We start from the raw sequence: 19,079 nt of genomic DNA on the forward strand, positions 1-19,079 counted from the left end.
ATGGCCACACCAGAGACAAGCCAGAATTGGGATGAATTCACAATCTGAATCACTTGGCTACACATATACTATACTGGAATGCTGTGGTGTACCACAATTCAAGGCAACCAGTTTCAATAATCTCACATCTTAACAAGCACACTGGAGGTAAAGCGAAAGAACGAATTCCCTTAGCTAGAAAAAAGAAAGAAAAATAACCTCAGAAATGGAGACCTCCAAAGCACCATATTAGTCCTTTTGAATTTCGCAGCTGATTTGCAGAAAACATTCTGCAATTTGTTGGCAATACAAAATTCCCTAAACATGTTGGCAAATGGTCTCTACAAAGTGCTTTAGGTTCTTCACCAGATCTCTGCGGAGTTCTAGATCGCTCTAGAACAGTCCGGCCACAGTGGACCTGGGAAGAGTGTAACAGCCTACTCTAAAATACTATCAGACAGGATTATAGTTCTCAAATGCTGGCGATTTGTCACCTGAGAGTCATTTGGTGCTGTAACTCATAACTTTTCTGAGAGTAATGGAGAAGGTGAAAGCACTACCAAAAAACTGCACATCCATAATCAATCCATATCGTCATCTCTGAAGATCAGTTGAAAATATACAAAGGAATAAAGTATAGAATTTAAAATCTGACTATGAAACTTATAGAATATAGTTATATACACAATCTTTAGCTATGAATGTTGCTTATATGGGGTAGATATATATTACAAACATTCAGACGTTTCAAGCCTTTCCTATTTTCAGTTTTTCTCACACAGAGACTCGTGTTCACGCCAAATCCTTAAGCTTTACTTCTTTTCGGCGTCAGGCTGGTTATCTAGTCACGATTCTCTCCTTTCCAAACATACCGTCAGTCTTTTACAATAAGCACCTAGCATCAAACAAAAAATTTTTTAAAGAAGAAGCAAATGTGCAAAAATACAAAACCGTTAAGATACAAATAAGCCAAAGAGATGATAAAGAGAACAAAAATGACAGAATGAAAACATGCGATTCAAAATGTAGTGTTTTGATAGAACGGTAGAATCAGATCCTCCTCATGGAGGTACGGAATGACACAGGGATTCAGGGAGTCTTCCTTGAGGAAGAGGAATATAAAAAGATTAAAGTTTCCTCCTCATGAGGAGTGGAGGGAAAAGGGAGGTGAAAGAGTCATACTCTTGAAAGAGCAAAAAATAGAGAGAGAAAGACAAATTGTCCTTCAGATACACTGTCCAAAAAATGGAGGACAAATTGTGTCAAAGTTAATGGACAGCCACAGCTGCTGGTGCGGATGGATGCCGAGGTGTTCTGTTTGTTCTGTATATACATGTGTTGGAGTGTGTGTGTGTGTGTGTGTGTGTGTGTGGGAATGTCGAGGAGGATGTTGGCACTCTCTACTGCTGCATCTTGCGGATGATGTCGGCAGAGACGGGCGGGTGGAAGTTGATGGTGTGGTGTCGAAGCCCCTGAGAGCTTTTGTAGCTTTTACCACACCGGCACTTGAAGGGCTTCCGAACGCGGATCTGAGTGCGGTGGCCGTTCTTGGCGTGGTACTTAATACCATTCACATTCTGCAAATGAGAAAAAACAGAGAATTTCATCATTCAGGTTAGACAATAACTGACTAGAGAGAAAAAAATTCAATGCATTGTGATTTATATATATATTTATATTTATATATATATATATATATATATATATATATATATATATATATATAATTTTAAAGTTTAGATTCAAACTAGATACAATTTTGTAATACTTTAAATTTATCAAACATAACAGGCAAGACATTAATGATGCTAAAAACTATTTCTATTTCAAGTAACTATTACTCCTATTTATCAAAAAATTATAAAAGATATGTATCATGGTTTCCACAAAAAGCTTAACTAGCACAGCGTTTGTTATTATTGGAGTTACTGTGCAACATTGATAGGAAATACATATGTTTCTCGAGCAACAAATGATCAGAATGATTTCTGAAGAATCATGTGACACTGAAGACTGGAGTAATGATGCTGAAAATGCAGCTTTGCATCACAAATAAATTACATTTGAAAATATATTCAAATAGAAAACCCTTCTTTTAAATTGGGATAATATTTCACAATGTTAAAGGATTTCTGTATTTTTTTGTTAAACAATATAATAAGAGACTACTTTTAAAGTTGGCAAACATCATGAGGTGACTGTCTAATCAGAAGTGGAAAGACTGCACATTTAAAGGTCTTTCAGCCAATGGAATCATTCTGTCGTCTAGACAGACTCAAGTCAGCGCAGACGGGGCAACTGCAGCTTACACCGTGCAAACACATGTTCCACAAGTGTTCAATTCTGTATTGACATCGTAACATATCATTTATCAATAATCTGAAGGCAAACAAAATGATCTGAGAGTAAAAATGCACTGTAATCATTCCAGACGCATAAAACATCCAGAGCTGTGTGAAAACCATCAACTGCTTGTCTGCAGTGGAGACCAGGCACCGACTGAACCCAAATAAACCCAAATCAGAGCCACATCTAACAGGACATGCAAAGACACTCTCATGGCTGTCATCATCCATTTCCTGTTCCTCTTATTGAATGCAGCGCTCGCAGGCTGCACATCATTTATCTCAGCTGCAAGAACTAGACAGCTGTGGAAAATCTCATAAAACGCACAGTGGCCTGCTTGTATGCTTTTAAAATATATGTAAAGCCTCCAGTACCGTCCTCATTACAGCTCTTAGTGTTAGTAAAGAACCCAGCATTCACTGTTTGATCATATCTGTGCCACTGGTGATTGCTATTGTTTATGGAATCACAGGAAATGAAAACCCAGCTTTAAATAATGGTGCTAATAGATTTGAGGTCCGCGAGAAATTATTTTATTTATTTGATGATATACAGTACATGCACATTACTGTTCAAACGTTTGGGACATTAAGTGTGAACTGTCCATTTATCATACAATCCTGAAAAAAATACATTGTTTCCATAAAAAAAAATATTAAGCTGTTTCAGCATTGATAGTAGTAAGAAAAGTTTCTTAGTAATCTGCATATTCGAATGATTTCTGAAGGATCATGTGACACTGCAGACTAGTAATGACTACTGAAAAAATTAAAATGAAATAAAAATCACAGGAATAAATGCCATTTTAAAACCTATTAAAATAGAAAAAACTGTTATGTTTAATGTCTAATAATATTTCACAATATTACTGTATTTATGATTAAATAAAAAAAGAAAATGCTTATCAACCCCAAACTTTTTAACAATATTTATAACTGAAATAATTTAAGGCATATCTGAAATAAAATGTGTTCATTAGAATCCGTCAAAATTAGATCCTTAGATCAGGATGTCTCCAGTCATGAATTTTTTCCTCAAACCTACAAAAGTAGATATTTTCAGCCATTTTACCTTGTATCTCTTTTTGCAGCCAGGCACGGGACATGCGAACGGTTTCTCATCCCCTCCGTTCATGCACATGGAGCTGAGGATGGATTCAGAGCTAATGGCACTTTCGGTGGTCCACGACTCGTCGCTGTCAGACTCTTCGTATTCTGCTTCCTCCTCATCATACTCGCTGCCTGAGAGTACACAGCAAATCATCGTTTACTAAAAAATCGTGTTATGACGCATGAAACCAGATATTGAAGCACTACTCCGCCAGAACAACAAAACAGCGTTTCCCATCAGCCACCGCAACACACAAAAGCTTTAAGGAAAACTGGAACAGCTGTCTTTCTCACAGTACCCACAGTGCCCAGTGTGCGTTTGCCTTTTATGAGAAAGAATCTGGAAGGTCTAAGGGTTAAAGCACAGTAATAGTATGATACAAGCAATTTGGAGACTATTTAGTTTGGGTTCCAAACCCACAACAATAAAATGCTTAAAACATTTAATCGTGGGAGAGAGAGTGTATTTTGCTCTGGAGAAGCCCATGGGAAGCTGCAGCTATCTTATTTGATTATCCATTACATCAGACTATCAAAGCAGCAATGCAGGTTTAATGGAGCTATTAGACTAAACCTCTTCTTTCTAGGAAACATAATAGAGGTGCATGTGTGTGTTTGGTGGGAATACCTGTGGGGGTGCTGCTCCTGAATGAAGATGAGGGTGTGATGGGCGGGGTCACGGGCGGGGTCAGGTTGCCGCTGTTGTGGCGAGGGGGCGTGGCCACGCTGTTGCGTGAAAGGCTGCCCATCAGTGAGAGGGACAGCTTTGGCTGAACTTTCTTCTTCAGAGTCTCGTGCTCCCGCCGCGCTGCATCCGTCATAAACCTAGACAGGGAAGCAAACTTTATTAGATGAAGTTATAGCGAACACAAAACAAAGACCTATTGCTTAATGGGCATTTCAAACATGAAAAGTCACAGTTGTAAATTAAAATACTTTAATCCGGCCAGACAAACAGTACATTTGCCATCACACTTTCTGCGCAATTAATTTCCACGGCTTTTCTAGCTGTTTGTGATTACTGGATAATGATCGAAAACAGCTTTCCAGCCAATTGAATTTACTCACTGCAAAAACCTACGTGATGTTTCTGGGGGGAAAGTAGAAGTAAATAAACAAATGAAGTCCATGAAGAACCAAGAGTCTATCTATCTGGTACAATTCAGCTGCTTCAGGAGTCTAATCCACCTTACAACAATCCATTCACTCGAACTTCTTTTGTTGCATTATAAAACTGTCAGTAAATGTATGTAATAAGGTATAAATGTTCACACAGACATTATTAAAGCTGGTGTGAAATTAACAGATTACCAGCAAAGCCACATAAAGCAACAATAGACGGACACAAGTGGCTCCTCCTTGTTATGCAACTATTTCCACCACCTTTCAGCCTATTAAAGCTGTTTAACACTGGAACTGCTTCTGTCTCAAAGCTCAGAGTATTCCTGCACAAACCACATTCAACAGAGTGAAACAGAGTATATGAAGACGTGGGTACTGGTTTGAAGTTCATTTCAGCTTCATAAACTGACCAGATCCCTCAGAAGATGACCACACACGACCATTATTCAAAAACAACAGAATCTTATTAAGGAAAATGCTGGATGCTCTCAGATTCGGTTTTGTCAATTGGTCACTTTTGTTCAGTTTTAAGGGTGAAAAACCTGTCTAATAATCACCTGATTAATTACTATTTTGCTATATTCATAGCCAGCAGGGTTATAGATTTTTTTATTTTTACTGTAATTTTGTAATATATTACATATAAATTTTAAAGATACAGTGGTGTGCAAAGGTCTTAGGCAATTTCTATTTTCATAGGCCATGTTATTATATTTTAAAGGAATGTTTCCAAAAAAGTTAAAGTCTCAAACTCACCCTCAAATTGTTACCGAGACTGTATGATCTAAACCTGTATGAGTTTCTTTCTTCTTCTGAACGCAATAAATTATATTTTAAAGAGTATGGGTAAGCTGCTGGTCCCCATTGACTAGTATTGAAAAAAAAATAAAGAAATACTATGGATGTCAACAGGGACTAGAAACGCATTATTTAAAATATCATCTTTTGTGTTCAGCAGAAGAAACAACTTGATGAGTAAATGATGACAGTATTCATTTTTGGTGATCTATCTCTTTAATGTTTTCCCAGTCATAATGTTGTGTTTTATCTTAATGTCTGCATTTTATACATGGTGGTGGTGAGCCAAAAGCAAATTATATTGTGAATAATGTAAACAAAACAAAACTTCTGCCAAAGAGGACATCTGCTTAGTCGGTTAAAAGCCAACGGGAGTGTAAATTTCCTACCATCAAATATTTTTTGTGGAAAGTGAAAATATTTTTATTACATAAATAAACACACACACACACACACACACACACACACACACACACACACACACACACACACACACACACACACACACACACACACACACACACACAGAAACACACACATAAATATATATTAATTACATTTTATGGTATTGTGTACATTGATCACCAAGATCTCTCTCTCTACACATGCAATCAATAAAAAGAACATTTGTACATAATAGCATAAAATTCAAAATCTTAATTTTTTATGCCATAAGATCTAAAGGCTCATGTACCTGTTAATGTAGCTGAGGGCGACATAAGTGGGCTGCTGCTGTTCCTGTTTCTCCAACACGCGAGGATCTGTATCTAAACAAAACAGAGACATGAATAATTCACTAGACTGACAAAGACGCCACAAAAGAACAACCGAGAGCACTGCGGTGCCTAAGCAACATTTACAAAAAGCATATGTAAAAGTCTTTGGGTGTCAGCAGAGCAGCAGTCGCCCCAGAGAGTCATCCTGGGACATAAGAAACAGTGAGCTTGAAGCTTACGACTCATTGCCAGAGTGAAGCTATTACTCACTTTATTGTTAAAGTAACTGATTTTCAAACTCAATACTAGATTCTGCCACACAACATGTCCACTATCACTTGCAGATGGCAACTAACTCCATTAATCATTTTTTTTTCTCCATTAAACTCTACTTAGAGGCAGAATAAATCAGCACTTCTGCATGGGAGACAGACTGGATTGATCTACAGAGAGTGTATCCAATGGCCGTTTGGTAAAACTTAAGACCGCCATTTGGTTAGTGTCACCCAGCACCACACTCTCTGAGCTCTCTGCCATTCCTCCCAGATGTGCTCTTTTCTGCACTCCTCTCAGGGCCACCCAGATCACCCGCCCGCACGCCATGCCAAAGATGGTTTTATATCTGGATTTTAGTTGTGCATATTAAAGAGTCGGCTTTAGAAATAAAGATATCTGGGGTTTTGGGGCTGTTTTGTCAAAACTGTCACTGTCACGAAGCTGCAGCACTGTGGATACGCTGCCACCTTGTGGCGAATCTGTATATATTTCAACATTCTTTCACTAAACTATAGACATCAAACATCCCAGTTTAAGTTAGCTCGCTCACTTACTGTTATTTTAAGATCCATTCGAACACAAACCGGCTAAAATGTCTCTAAACTGCATTTGATTGCCTTCGAGCGCAAAAATCCGCTTGACGTCGCAGCAACTGTGACGTGCCTCCTGTGGCCGGCGGTGCCCACATACCAGCGGCTCTGCCAGGGACAGGGTAATGGCTTTCAGATGCCTGTCTCTCCGGGCATTCTCCAACACCATTAACACAAGCACTGCCAAAACACAGTTTCGTTTAATGAGCCTCCCGCGCACCCCCCTGTGATGCATCTCAAAGCCTCTTTTTACGCCTCTGCTGTGAGTAAACATTTCTTTCTGCCCCGTTTAACCCGAGAAATATTTGTCTCAGTTTGCACGTCCAATTTTCGTTATGCGGTTTGTCTGTTCAGAATGAACGGGGCTGAATGAACATGCAGTTTCAGTCTCGGACAGTAGGTGGCATATGAAATTTGCGCATCAGGATGCTGATCTACCCTTTTTAATATGCATAACTTTCTATGTCTGAAACCTACTTGTCAAGGAGAAGAAACAGAGTCAAACTGCATTTACATTAAATCTTTGTATTTACTCTTACTCTGATATTCACTGTTGATTAGAAAAACAGTCTGTGAGTGCCTCCAAATCTGTGCAACTGTTAAAAAAAACTGTTTCACGGTTTAAAGCTTTCAGCTCTGCCTGCGCCTCAACTAAAGTGTTTCATTAGCACTGATTTAACTACTGCGAGAAAGACCCCACACCTTTCCTGCCAAACACATACACACACAAAGATGCATTAGGCACTGTGCTGTACCTGTGCCAAGAAAAAGGTGTTTTGTATGTGTGCATATGACCCGTGCAGGGGAAAAGCCCCTGAAGAGGAGAAACAAGAAGAGCTGCATACAGTCACACACACATCGATCAATCCGCACACACACTCCGTAAATCACACATAGGATTGCCCAGGCTCCTTAGGGCCTGAAGTCACTAAGGGGCCCCAGAGCTGCTGCCAACCAGGACCACACTACAGGAAGAGGTGGTCCACAAGTACACAAACAGGTGGTCTACCACGGTGGTCTGTTTCTTACAGACATAGGCACATTATTTCACCGCTGCTCAAGACCCAGGAAGAGTTAGAAAAAATCAGAGTAAGAGAATATCTTAATAACAGATTAACAGACATAGGTGACTGGTTAGATCAATTATGTTAATTATCTATCAATTCATTTCAAAATCAGCTGACATCTTAATTCACGTTTTAATTAAAGGGATAGGTCATCCAAAAATGGAAATTCAATAATTTAATCATCATCATATTTTTCCAAATTTACTGAGCGGCTACTTTCTTTTGTCGCACATAAAATAAGATATTTTGGTTACCATTGAGTTCCATTGTATTAGTCAAAATACCTTCTTTTTTGTTTCACTGAAGAAGGAAAGTCAAACAAATTCGACAATGTTGCATTACGCATTATATATATCAGTAAAATATCAGAAAATATGTATTTTGAATATGACAAGTAGTGCGATTTTTTGATCCACAGATAAATTCTGCCTGATAACAATGAGCTAATGATCATTTTCATGTTATGGCTGATAACATAAATAGACTACTAAAATTAAAATTATCTACTATTTTATTTAAATAATAATAATAAAAAATAATAATTACACTTACTTTTCAGTAGTAAAATGGGTTTTCTTTTTGAGATTTACTTTCTTTAAATTGGTGATTTTAAAGATGAACTTTAAGTGAATGTTAAATGCCAGGAAATGTCATTTAAATGTAAGAATAATAAGCATGCAACAATAAATTTCCAATACTGACCAATAAATGTTAAAGCATCAGTGGATAACTGATAAGGTACCAATATATCATGCATCCACAGTGTTATTTAGTGTATCAAACTTTTGCAGAAACTCTTGTGAAAAATTGTGATATATTTACACCAGGCAGAGTGGTTGCATACTATTTGACTAGGAGAGAATAAGTCACGGTTAATTACATCAGCAAAAACACTCCCAGATCTAAACCGTACTAGTAGCTGCTGCTGTGTAGCCTCTTGTCATTCAGAAGATTCAACATTTAGCTGCTCCTTTGAGCATGGGTGGTCTTGCACAAGTGAACATAACACACACACATCCAAATCAAACACACATACACTTTCTAAATCAGCGGCGGCCCCCTGCCACAGTTAGATCAGCTCTTCCTGTCATTAGCTGGCCTGCGCTGGGTTTGGATGGAAGACTGGAAGGGAACAGGGGTGTTGGTTTGAGGTAATTAGGTCCACCAGGTGCAGCTCTGGGGGCACTAGTCACTGCTCAAATTTATTATTTCCGTTGAGATTTTTTTTCCTGGCCATTCCAGGAGCCCTCAGTGTGGTGAAGCTCAGAGGTTCATTGTTCAGAGGCCTGCAGATCACCCCTGTAGAGCTGACATCTTGACAGCAGAAGATCTCTGCGGGGTCATTATAGTTAACTAAAACCGTAAAAAAAAAAAAAAAATGTAAATGGAAATAAAATATAAAAAATTTACTTTATTCTTATGTTTAATAAAGTTCTAAAATAACCAACTGAAGTAGACACAAAAAAAGCCTAAAATTTTAAAAGCCAGATGTTTTCGAAAGATGAGGCTTTTCATTACATTAATTTGATGTAAGTGTATGTAAAAAAAAAAATAAAATAAAAAAATTGTGACCTCTATTTTTTATGATAGTCTCCAAACACCGGCAGGATAACACTGTAGTCTCAAACTAAAATAATTACCCAATAATGTTACCCGTTCAACTCCCTAAATCATCTCAACATCATATTAACACTTTTAATGTGAAACCCTTGGAGGCCACAGCCTGGCAGTTTTAAATTCACAATTTTAAGAGCTGGAAGTCGAAAAAGAATCGCATAAATTGTCACATCCAGCAAGAGTCTCGGAGGGATCTTTATAAGGAGGATTGCTTACGCATTGCTTACAGAACCCACATGGCACAAGTACGAACAGTAATAGGTTCCCTTGTATTTACACTGTTGCCATCGACATATATGCCATCGACTGCTCCGGGTGTGTGCTCACAGTGTGTGTGTGTTCACTGCTCTGTGTGTGTGCACTTCGGATGGGTTAAATGCAGAGCACAAATTCTGAGTATGGGTCACCATACTTGGCTGAATGTCACTTCACTTCACTTCACTTCACTTCACTTCACTTATATAACAATCAAACCCTAGAGAGCATTTTAACCACAAACTAGGATTTGTTTGAAGACGGAGGAAAATTCTAAGTTGATAAAATATTACAACCTTAAACTTTACAAGCTCATTTGCTGTGAGCAATGAGGCCTATCGGCAACATTTCTCCACCCGACCTCGCAAATCTCTGCTCAGTTCTTCTGGTAGCATGCCATCGCCCCCTACTGGTCACAAGAACACACATCAATGTACCCATCTCACCCTTTAGAATGAGAGCTTTGTTTGGCCGGGTGTTAATTAAAGCAGAGAATGTCTTTAGCAGCAGGCCCCCAGATGAAGAGGAAGAGAGGCCAAAATCCACCATCCCACTTTGTAATTAGGCTTCCTCCAGGCCTATGTGGGGCCATGCCAGATTTCACACCTCGCCAGGAGCAGGGCTGTGGGTGAGGGAGGGCTTCCATGGGACACTAATTGCCTCATTACTGCAGAATAAGTCACTTTAGCCACACTCTCCTTCAGCTAACACCCCGGACACATGCGAGACGTGCGATCAGAGAGCAGAAGAGGTATTAAAACAAGCTCCGCTCAGGTCAGATGCCTGGAATTGATCAACCTCCATCTCATCCGATCAGTGAATGGTGTACCACGGTGTGTTGACAAATTTAGTTTAGATGTAAACATGAAGACCCAGAGGGCAATTTAACCTGGTGCATAAATCCTACAGTGAAAATAAGCTGAACAAAGGCAGGCAAGCTAAAGGCTATCAGTTTTCAGAATGTCAGGTTTAAGAGTACTGAGTGGAACGGCAGTGTTTTTCTAGGTCATTTTATTTTGTTCGAGCGGGCTCTTGTGTGTTCCCATTGTGGCAACTCAGCCTCCATTTGGCTTGGTAAAACAATCCTCTCCTCAAACATTCAGTCACGGCAATACTACAGCAAACACGCAACAACAACCAAAAGAATTTAAATCACCCTCAGTGGAATTTGAAGGGCCATGCAGTCATTTATTGCTAATTAAAAAGTTATACACTTTAAGCAAGGAATGAACACGTCTTGAGAAATATCCATAAAATGTTGTCCCCTCACATTTAGGATATATTGTTTTCTTTAAAATCATTTTTTTTTCTACATGAGACACCCCCAGTGTAATAACAACTGAACTGACAGAGTACTAATAGAGCTATATGAATTAAGCATATTTTTAGTTTTACTTTCTGAAAAAACAAAATCCAACAACACGCATTGTTAAATGAATGATTGAATCCAAGGAACAAAAAACAACAACAACCTTGCTGTAAACTAATGTCACATGGACTAGTTTGATGATGTTTTTCTTGACTTTCTGGACATGGACAGTATACCGTACACACAGCTTCAATGGAGGGACTGAGAGCTCTCTGACTAAATCTAAAATATCTTAAACTGTGTCCCGAAGATGAACAGAGGTCTCACTGGTTTGGAACGACATGAGGGTGAGTTATTAATGACATAATTTTCATTTTTGGCTGAACTATCCCTTTAACAGTTAGCAAACTTAATTCATCCTGTCCAATAGGTGTCAGTATAAAGTCCAAGATTACATAAGGATACATCTATACCTTCTATATATTTCTTTAAAGAATAATTATCAGATAAAACAATGTCAGTAGACAAGATTTGTCATAATCATTGGATTTGAACTTGCTTTGTTGCCTTTATACCTCAGTAAACTGCTTGCAAAGACAGCGTTTTCCAGCGTTTGGACGCAGCCGCTGAGTGCGCATTTAACATGCTGATACATTTTGAAATTCAGACAGGCTCATTAATCTTTCTCTATGCACATCCTCATTAGTTGTCATAGTAACGACACTTATGTGTGGAGTTTTTTTGGGAGTGAAAGTTTCACTGGTTTCATGTGAAATGTTAATGATATAATCCCATTAGAAGAGCCTTCATCTTTTATTCTCCAAACAGAACACTTAAAGGGTTAGTTCACCCGAGAATGAGAATACGTCCATCTTCTACTCACCCTCGAAGCATCCGATGTGTATGTGACTTTCCTCTTTCAGAATAATCCGATCGGAGTTATAATAAAAATTGTCCTTGCTCTTCCAAGCCTTTCAATGGAGTAAGCGGGTGTTTGTTGTCAACTGTTCAGAAGACGTGAAATAAAGTACGCACATCTCTAATAAAACATTCCTCACCAGGCTCCGGGGGGTGAATAATGGCCCCCTGTAGCGAATCCATGCGTTTTTGTAAGATAAATATCCAGATTTCAAACATCAATACTTTTTTTTTTCTCACTTCTTCTGACTATTGGGAACCGGAAGACGTGCAGGAGGATGTTGGAAGACGTATGCATCACGTATGCCTCTGGGTACAGCCCGAAGCCATTTGTTTTGAGAATAATGGCTGGCTGATGAAGTTATTGGCTGGCTAGCCGGCTCAGCCAAAACCTAAATGGCTGCTGCAGCCGCCAAATTTTTCATAGCTGCAAATGGCTGAAGCTGCCACTTCGTGTCTACAGATGTCTATGTTATACTGATTAACTAGATCTCAATCTTTCCAAGCAATGCATGGCTTACACTATATTTCTACAAAATGCAATACAATATAATAAAGAAAACACCAGATTTTACTTTCACAACGTATGCAAATATTTATTTTGTAGTCTGTATGCTACTAAACATTTTCAAATAGCCTACAATTGATGGTAAAAAATTACAAAGGGATTTATGGATATCTACTTTTGTTATCCTGTAAATCAGAATATACTGTGTCAATAGCCTTAAAAAAAATGATTTTCGCCATGTTTTTTGGAATAAAATGTTATATATCAGTCTAGGAATAATATATTTACAAATCCCTCTGTAAATGTCTTCATAATATAACTAGGTACTACTGAAGTGGAGATTTCGGACTTGGAGTATGAGAGAAAGGTCATTTTGAGAAAATACTTCAAAGGGCTTCAAAGATTTATCATCAGACAATGAGATCGCACATTCAGTCTTTTTACTTTCACGATTGGTTGCTGATAAAAAGGAAATGACCATATTTGGACCCAACAGGACTGTACAGAAGAGAGAGAGCTAAACAGTGCATGTGATGAGAGGGTGACAGCAGAGATCGCGGAGAAGTATGTTGATTAAGAACGCAAACTTTTGTTGAATTTATGAGAAATCTACAGACGCAAACAGACGAAGTGTAGTAAAATAAAGACCTAAATGTGTATTTCGGACTGTTTTTCACCACAAGTCTGAAAGAAGATATGTTATTGAAGACAAATATCCAAAAATCTCAAAATTGACCAGGAAAAAAAAAAATGTTTTTGCCTGCCGTGTCTCGCCTTAATATAAACACACACTGTTATCGGTACTATTTTGGACAAAGTTTTGCACATTTCACTTCAATGTACACTAGCATGCGTCGTGAATTAGCAATGTGGAAACGGTGGTTTGTTACTGCAGTAATATCACGTTCAGTGCTTTAAATCTCTCCGTTCCAGAATATTTGGTTCATAACATCAATCTTTGATTCAGGTGTTTGTGCAACCGTGCCCTGAAGATTTAACAAAAGTCTGGCTAGGCCTAAGTAAAAAAAAAAAAAAGTACGTAGGAATTAGGAAAATAAGTGAGAAGTGAGATCAAAATTACCTTGCTTGTTTCTTTCCGCCATTTCACCTCAGTGCGAGAAAAAAATGCATGGCTTCTTCTGCACGGAAAACGAGCAATTTTAATTGGTCGTCAATTCACTGTGAGTCTGTATCTTGTAGCAACGAGCACAAGACGGTGCTGTTATGAAACCAGTGGGAAAATAGATCTTGTGAATTGTTTATATATTTCGTGTGTGTGTATGTCTCTATGTGATAGAATTATTATATGATGCAAATAATTCTAGCCGGCTCAGCCAAACTTTAATTAAGGACAATTTTTATTATAACTACGATTGTATTATTCTGAAAGATGAAAGTCACATACACCTAGGATGCTTCGAGGGTGAGTAGAAGATGGACGGATTTTCATTATTTGGGTGAACTAACCCTTTAATCATACAGTGAAGATACGGCAATCATCACCCAACATTTGTGTTATTTTGCAGATGCATTCACTAAAATGCACATCGTTTCTCTGAAAAACGATGCTCCAGCCAGTTTTCTTTTACTACGAAATGTGCGTTCTGTGTCAGAATGTCTGTTTTTGTTTTGGTCTGTGTGATTCCACCCACTGCCAGTTTACCCAATAGTATTTCAGCAGGCTGGGTTGCCAGTTGGCAGAAAACAGTGTATTGCAGCCATCGAAGCCAGCAAACAAATTGGGTCAGAAATGGCATATTCTACCTAAAAACCTAACCTGCATATTTGACCTAAAACGTTTCAGCATCCATCTAAAAATCTCTATAATCCGAGACATATTAAAACACAGATACATCAACTCATCAACTAACAGTGTAAGGCTTGTTGCCTTCCATTGCCAACTGCGCATGTTCCTGTTTCGTGTCCTCAAGCTGGCAACCCAAGAGAGCATAAAGTTTGAGGGGAAGGAGGGAAACAACTCTCTCCAATATTTTGAATGAGGACAGCAGTACGCATTTCCACCGTTAACTGTCAATTTTACATACTGCACCTTTAACATTAACAGGGATAACTTGGGACACTTATCAGCTGGTTGCAACCACCTAGGTTGTCCATGCCTAGAAACGGCCCTGATCTCTAGTTTGTACGGTCTGTACAATCTTTATGACCTATTTGTAAAGTGTCTCATTTGAAAACAAGCCTTCAGCGGCTGCATCTGACACTTAAAACTACAGGAACCACTAAAACAAATCAGAACAAAAATGACATTTACTATATTAAAAATACTCAAATCTATACTATTTTAATTCTACACTAACATATCTAAATAAAATAAAATAAAATGGATTAATGAATAATAAAACAGTAATATTCAAATAATTAAATACTAATTAAATGAATAAATAATAAAAAAAATGTAACTATATGGGATAAAAAAAATGCACTTATACCAAAAAAATTATTGTAGCTATAACTGATATAGCGCACCATTAGATCACATAATTCTGAAAATGCATTCATTAAAAAAACTATTCAAACAAGGACATTATACATTCAAAAAGTGTTGCTTGCATGGACAATTTCAGTCCGCTGCAGAGTATCTGAGCTGCAATGTGTGTTTGGAGTGCGCATGGATGGCAGAAAGTACCTCAGGCTAAATCGCTTGACTGGATGGATGATTTCTACCAGTTCTCCAGACAGATCTCCCTCTCAAAGGCCAGCTGAGCTAACAGGGAATGTCAGTCAGCAGGACAGGGGAGGAGGCACTTTGTCTCTGGAGATCAGGTTTCTCCTTACAAACTCACTCCATACGGGCTCTTGCTAGTGTCTACTGGACAGGTAGTGCAAACGGTGTTAAATTACAGCAGCAGAGTCCAGATCCAGCCCCCACTGACTGAGATATCCATCAGCACTACAGAGACTGAATCACTGACGAAGAAATATCACGAGAGCATTTTGATTAATATCCTTTTTCAGCTGTGCTCAAAGCAAACCAGGAATCTTTGGACTTCACCTTCAGTCATTTCATGTTTACTTTCGCTCCATTTCTGTGTCCAACAGCCAGAAAAACCAGAACACACTGTTGATTTTGTGCAAAGCCTTAACAACCCATTTCATTTACAAGCACACATGCATACATTTATTTCCACAGTAATATAGCCTTAAAGGTCCCCTTCTTCATGATCCCATGTTTTAAGTAACTTTAGTTAGTGTGTAATGTTGTTGTTAGAGTATAAATAACATCTTTAAAATTCTAAAGCTGAAAGTTCAATGCCAAGCGAGATATTTTATTTAACAGAATTCGCCTACAAAAAACGACCCGTTTGGACTACATCCCTCTAGTTCCTGCAGTAATGACGTCACTAAAACAGTTTTTTGACTAACCTCCGCCCACAAGAATTCACAAAAAGGGGGCGTGGTCTTGTTGCGCTCCGACGGAGAAGAAGGAAGAGCTGCATTTGTGTGAAACGCTGTTATTTTCATCTCGGAGTCCAATCATCTTTGTTTGGGCTTCCCAGGGACGCTGTACTTGGAGATTAATGGTTAAAATTTATGTTTAACCAGGTTCCCGGAAATTATAATCCACATGTAAAACTATGTGCAGCACATTTTGCAGCTTCCTCAATCTCAATCAGTTTAATGCCGGATTCGCACAAAGATTATTCCTGAAAGATGGAGCAGTTCCCTCTTTGTCTGGAGAAGGCGTTGTTTATGGACCACAACTGGTAAGTGTATTTTATTATTTAAGTTGGTGCGTTTAACAGTTTCTGTAACTTATTACACAAAGGGCAACGCTGTTTAGCTTTGTTAACTAGATGTTAGGGCTTCGCAAAAAAACGCATGCGATTTTCATGCGCATCTTGTCAGTAAAAACGCTCCTGTGATTATAAGTACATCTCCAGCACATGCTCCTGCCCACTTGCTTCTCAAAACGAGTCCAAAACTAGTCCAATCACGTTTCCAGGACGGCAGCGCACGCTCAGCTGCTGTCGAATCACAACACAGGAACCGCTGGCCCAATCAGAACTTGTAACGTATTTCTGAAGGAGGGACTTTTTTTATGATAGTGAAAACAGATGTATACAGATAGGTGAATAGTGTGAAAAATACTGTTTTTTTTACACGTGAAACATGAACACATGTTATATTGCACACTGTAAACACAATCAAAGCTTTAAAAAAGCGTGAAAAACGGGACCTTTAAAACTAATAGTGATTCAGAGAGGCACTACAGGCAATAAAGTGCTTTGACCCTTAGCATCTGTTCTACTGGATAAAGTTCTGCAGACTTGGACTCAACAAGATTCCTGACCCCAATGCGACCCCTGCTCCAGATTGACAACAGATCAGACTCTTATAAACTCCAGTATGACCTTATGACCTATATCTGCACTTGTAAATAATATAAACCACGACAAAGTGGGGTAAAACATGCCTTCATTTAATCACTTGTGCTTCCTTCAAATAAAAAAATACCCTGGACAAAAAGCAAGTCAGTGTATGAGACCAGAAATCAACAGTAATAGTTTATTATTTTGTTGTAATTGTTGTTGTGGATATACATTATACAACGCAGGACAACATTACACAGGATAATTTCTGAGAGAGAAAAAAAAAAACAATTAAAAGAAAATTGTTGATTTATATATATCAAAATGTGCTTAATTTGTGTAACTGCAATCTTATTTCTTTATTTGATTTCTACATAAAGTATCATTCAGAGGTTAAGGGTAGGTCATATTTTTTTAAAGCAATTAATAATTTTATTTACTAAGGATTCATTAAATTGATTAAAAGTGACAGACTTTTATAAAAGTTATAAAAAATTTATTTAAAAACGCTGTTATTTTGCACTTTCTGCTTATCAAAGAATCAGAAACAACAACTTTATTTCTTATAAATTCGTCTATTTCTTGTTGTGTGACTTTATATCTTATATTATAATTATACATTTTTATCTCACAACGTGATTAATTTCAGTAACTTTATTTCAGCTATATATTTCAGAGTTGTGATGTTGCATAAATCATTATTTCTCGTAAATATTAATTTTTTTTTATCTTCAGTGACTTTTTTAAACCACAACCCCAATATTTATTTATTTGTTTGTTTTTATTTTACTTTTTTAGAAAACATTTTGAAATCTTTGTGACAACACATTTGATATCTAACAGCTCTGAAATGCAAGCCACCACAGTGTCATAATTTACAGGACATTGTAATTTTGGATCAATACAAACAAATTATGCGCATGATTTAATAAGTGAATACCTTCTTACATAGTAATCTGATGCCACTGTATGTTGTGCATGTAGTCGTTTAGCCTAAAAATGTATTAGTATGTCTACCACGATCGCTGCACATTATTATGACGCATATGATCAGGGCACTCGTTCCCCGTTACCTTCTGCCATAATACGGAAGCTCTAGTGCTGGCATTAACTAACAATTATTTAATCAGTTATATCGGGAATTTAATCCGCTTTATACATGCATTTCGTGTTTATGAGCTGCTCTGTGCGGGTGAGATGGACTCATCTCCGTGAAGCTCCGTGTTTGTGGGCCTTGGGCAGAAAATAACATTCTAACCGCAGCACTGCCGCTTGTGTTTACTCGTTGAGATCATGTACTACTTTGAATGGGCTTAACGACGCCCGAATGTGTTCGTATTTTGTGCTATCGACACCTGAAAGCGCCACTAAATTAAGTAAAACGTACCTTAAGTCCCATCGCTTCACCACACCTAGCAACAGCGCCGCTGCGACGCAGGAAGTGAGTGTGATGGTGGTGCGCGCGAGCCGGCCATTGCTGCACAGATTGTGTTTCCGCGAGCGCACTTACCGATGTGATTATCCTCGATGTGCACGATGAGCTCGGCCAGCGACTCGAAGTGCAGTCCACAGCCCCCGAACTGGCAACTGTTGGAGAAGAAGGAGGCAGCGGCGATGCCTGTCATGGTTTTGGCTACATTGAGGAGCAGCAGCACGGGGCGAGCGGAAAGGAGATCGCGCGCACGCACGCGCGCACCGTCAGACAGACAGACAGCGGCGGCAGCAGCAGCTGGAGCATCGCGCGACAACAGAGAGGAGGGCCCACTGGCGCACACGTCATACCTGTTGATATGAAATACTGCACACTTATTCTGCTCCATAAGCAAATCTATCTATCTATCTATCTATCTATCTATCTATCTATCTATCTATCTATCTATCTATCTATCTATCTATCTATCTATCTATCTATCTATCTATCTATCTATCTATCTATCTATCTATCTCTCTCTCTATCTCTCTCTATCTATCTGCCTGTATTATATTTTATATTTTATTTGTACATTGTTATACATTTATCACAAAGCTATCAAAAAGTCTGGATAGAAGTTTCACACTGAAATTCTGATTTAATTGTATAACTCTTAACAACTGTAAAAAAATAAAAAATTAAAAGTGTATATAATTTTATAAAATAT

At 38.3% G+C, this 19,079-nt stretch overlaps 1 protein-coding gene across 1 annotated transcript; it reads right to left on the reverse strand.

The window, feature by feature from the left end:
• Nucleotides 1–233: 233 nt before the first annotated feature.
• Nucleotides 234–18,658, reverse strand: LOC132102836 (juxtaposed with another zinc finger protein 1). Its single transcript, XM_059507515.1, has 5 exons — nt 18,452–18,658; nt 6,049–6,121; nt 4,063–4,259; nt 3,397–3,566; nt 234–1,556 (listed from the first exon to the last, which is right to left on the reverse strand). Exons 1-5 carry the CDS (start codon nt 18,564–18,566, stop codon nt 1,380–1,382), a joined length of 732 nt encoding a protein of 243 aa, XP_059363498.1. The 5' UTR covers nt 18,567–18,658; the 3' UTR covers nt 234–1,379.
• Between the last annotated feature and the right edge of the window lie 421 nt (nt 18,659–19,079).

This window comes from Carassius carassius, chromosome 24 (genome assembly GCF_963082965.1).
Source record: "Carassius carassius chromosome 24, fCarCar2.1, whole genome shotgun sequence".
Taxonomy (NCBI): domain Eukaryota; kingdom Metazoa; phylum Chordata; class Actinopteri; order Cypriniformes; family Cyprinidae; genus Carassius; species Carassius carassius.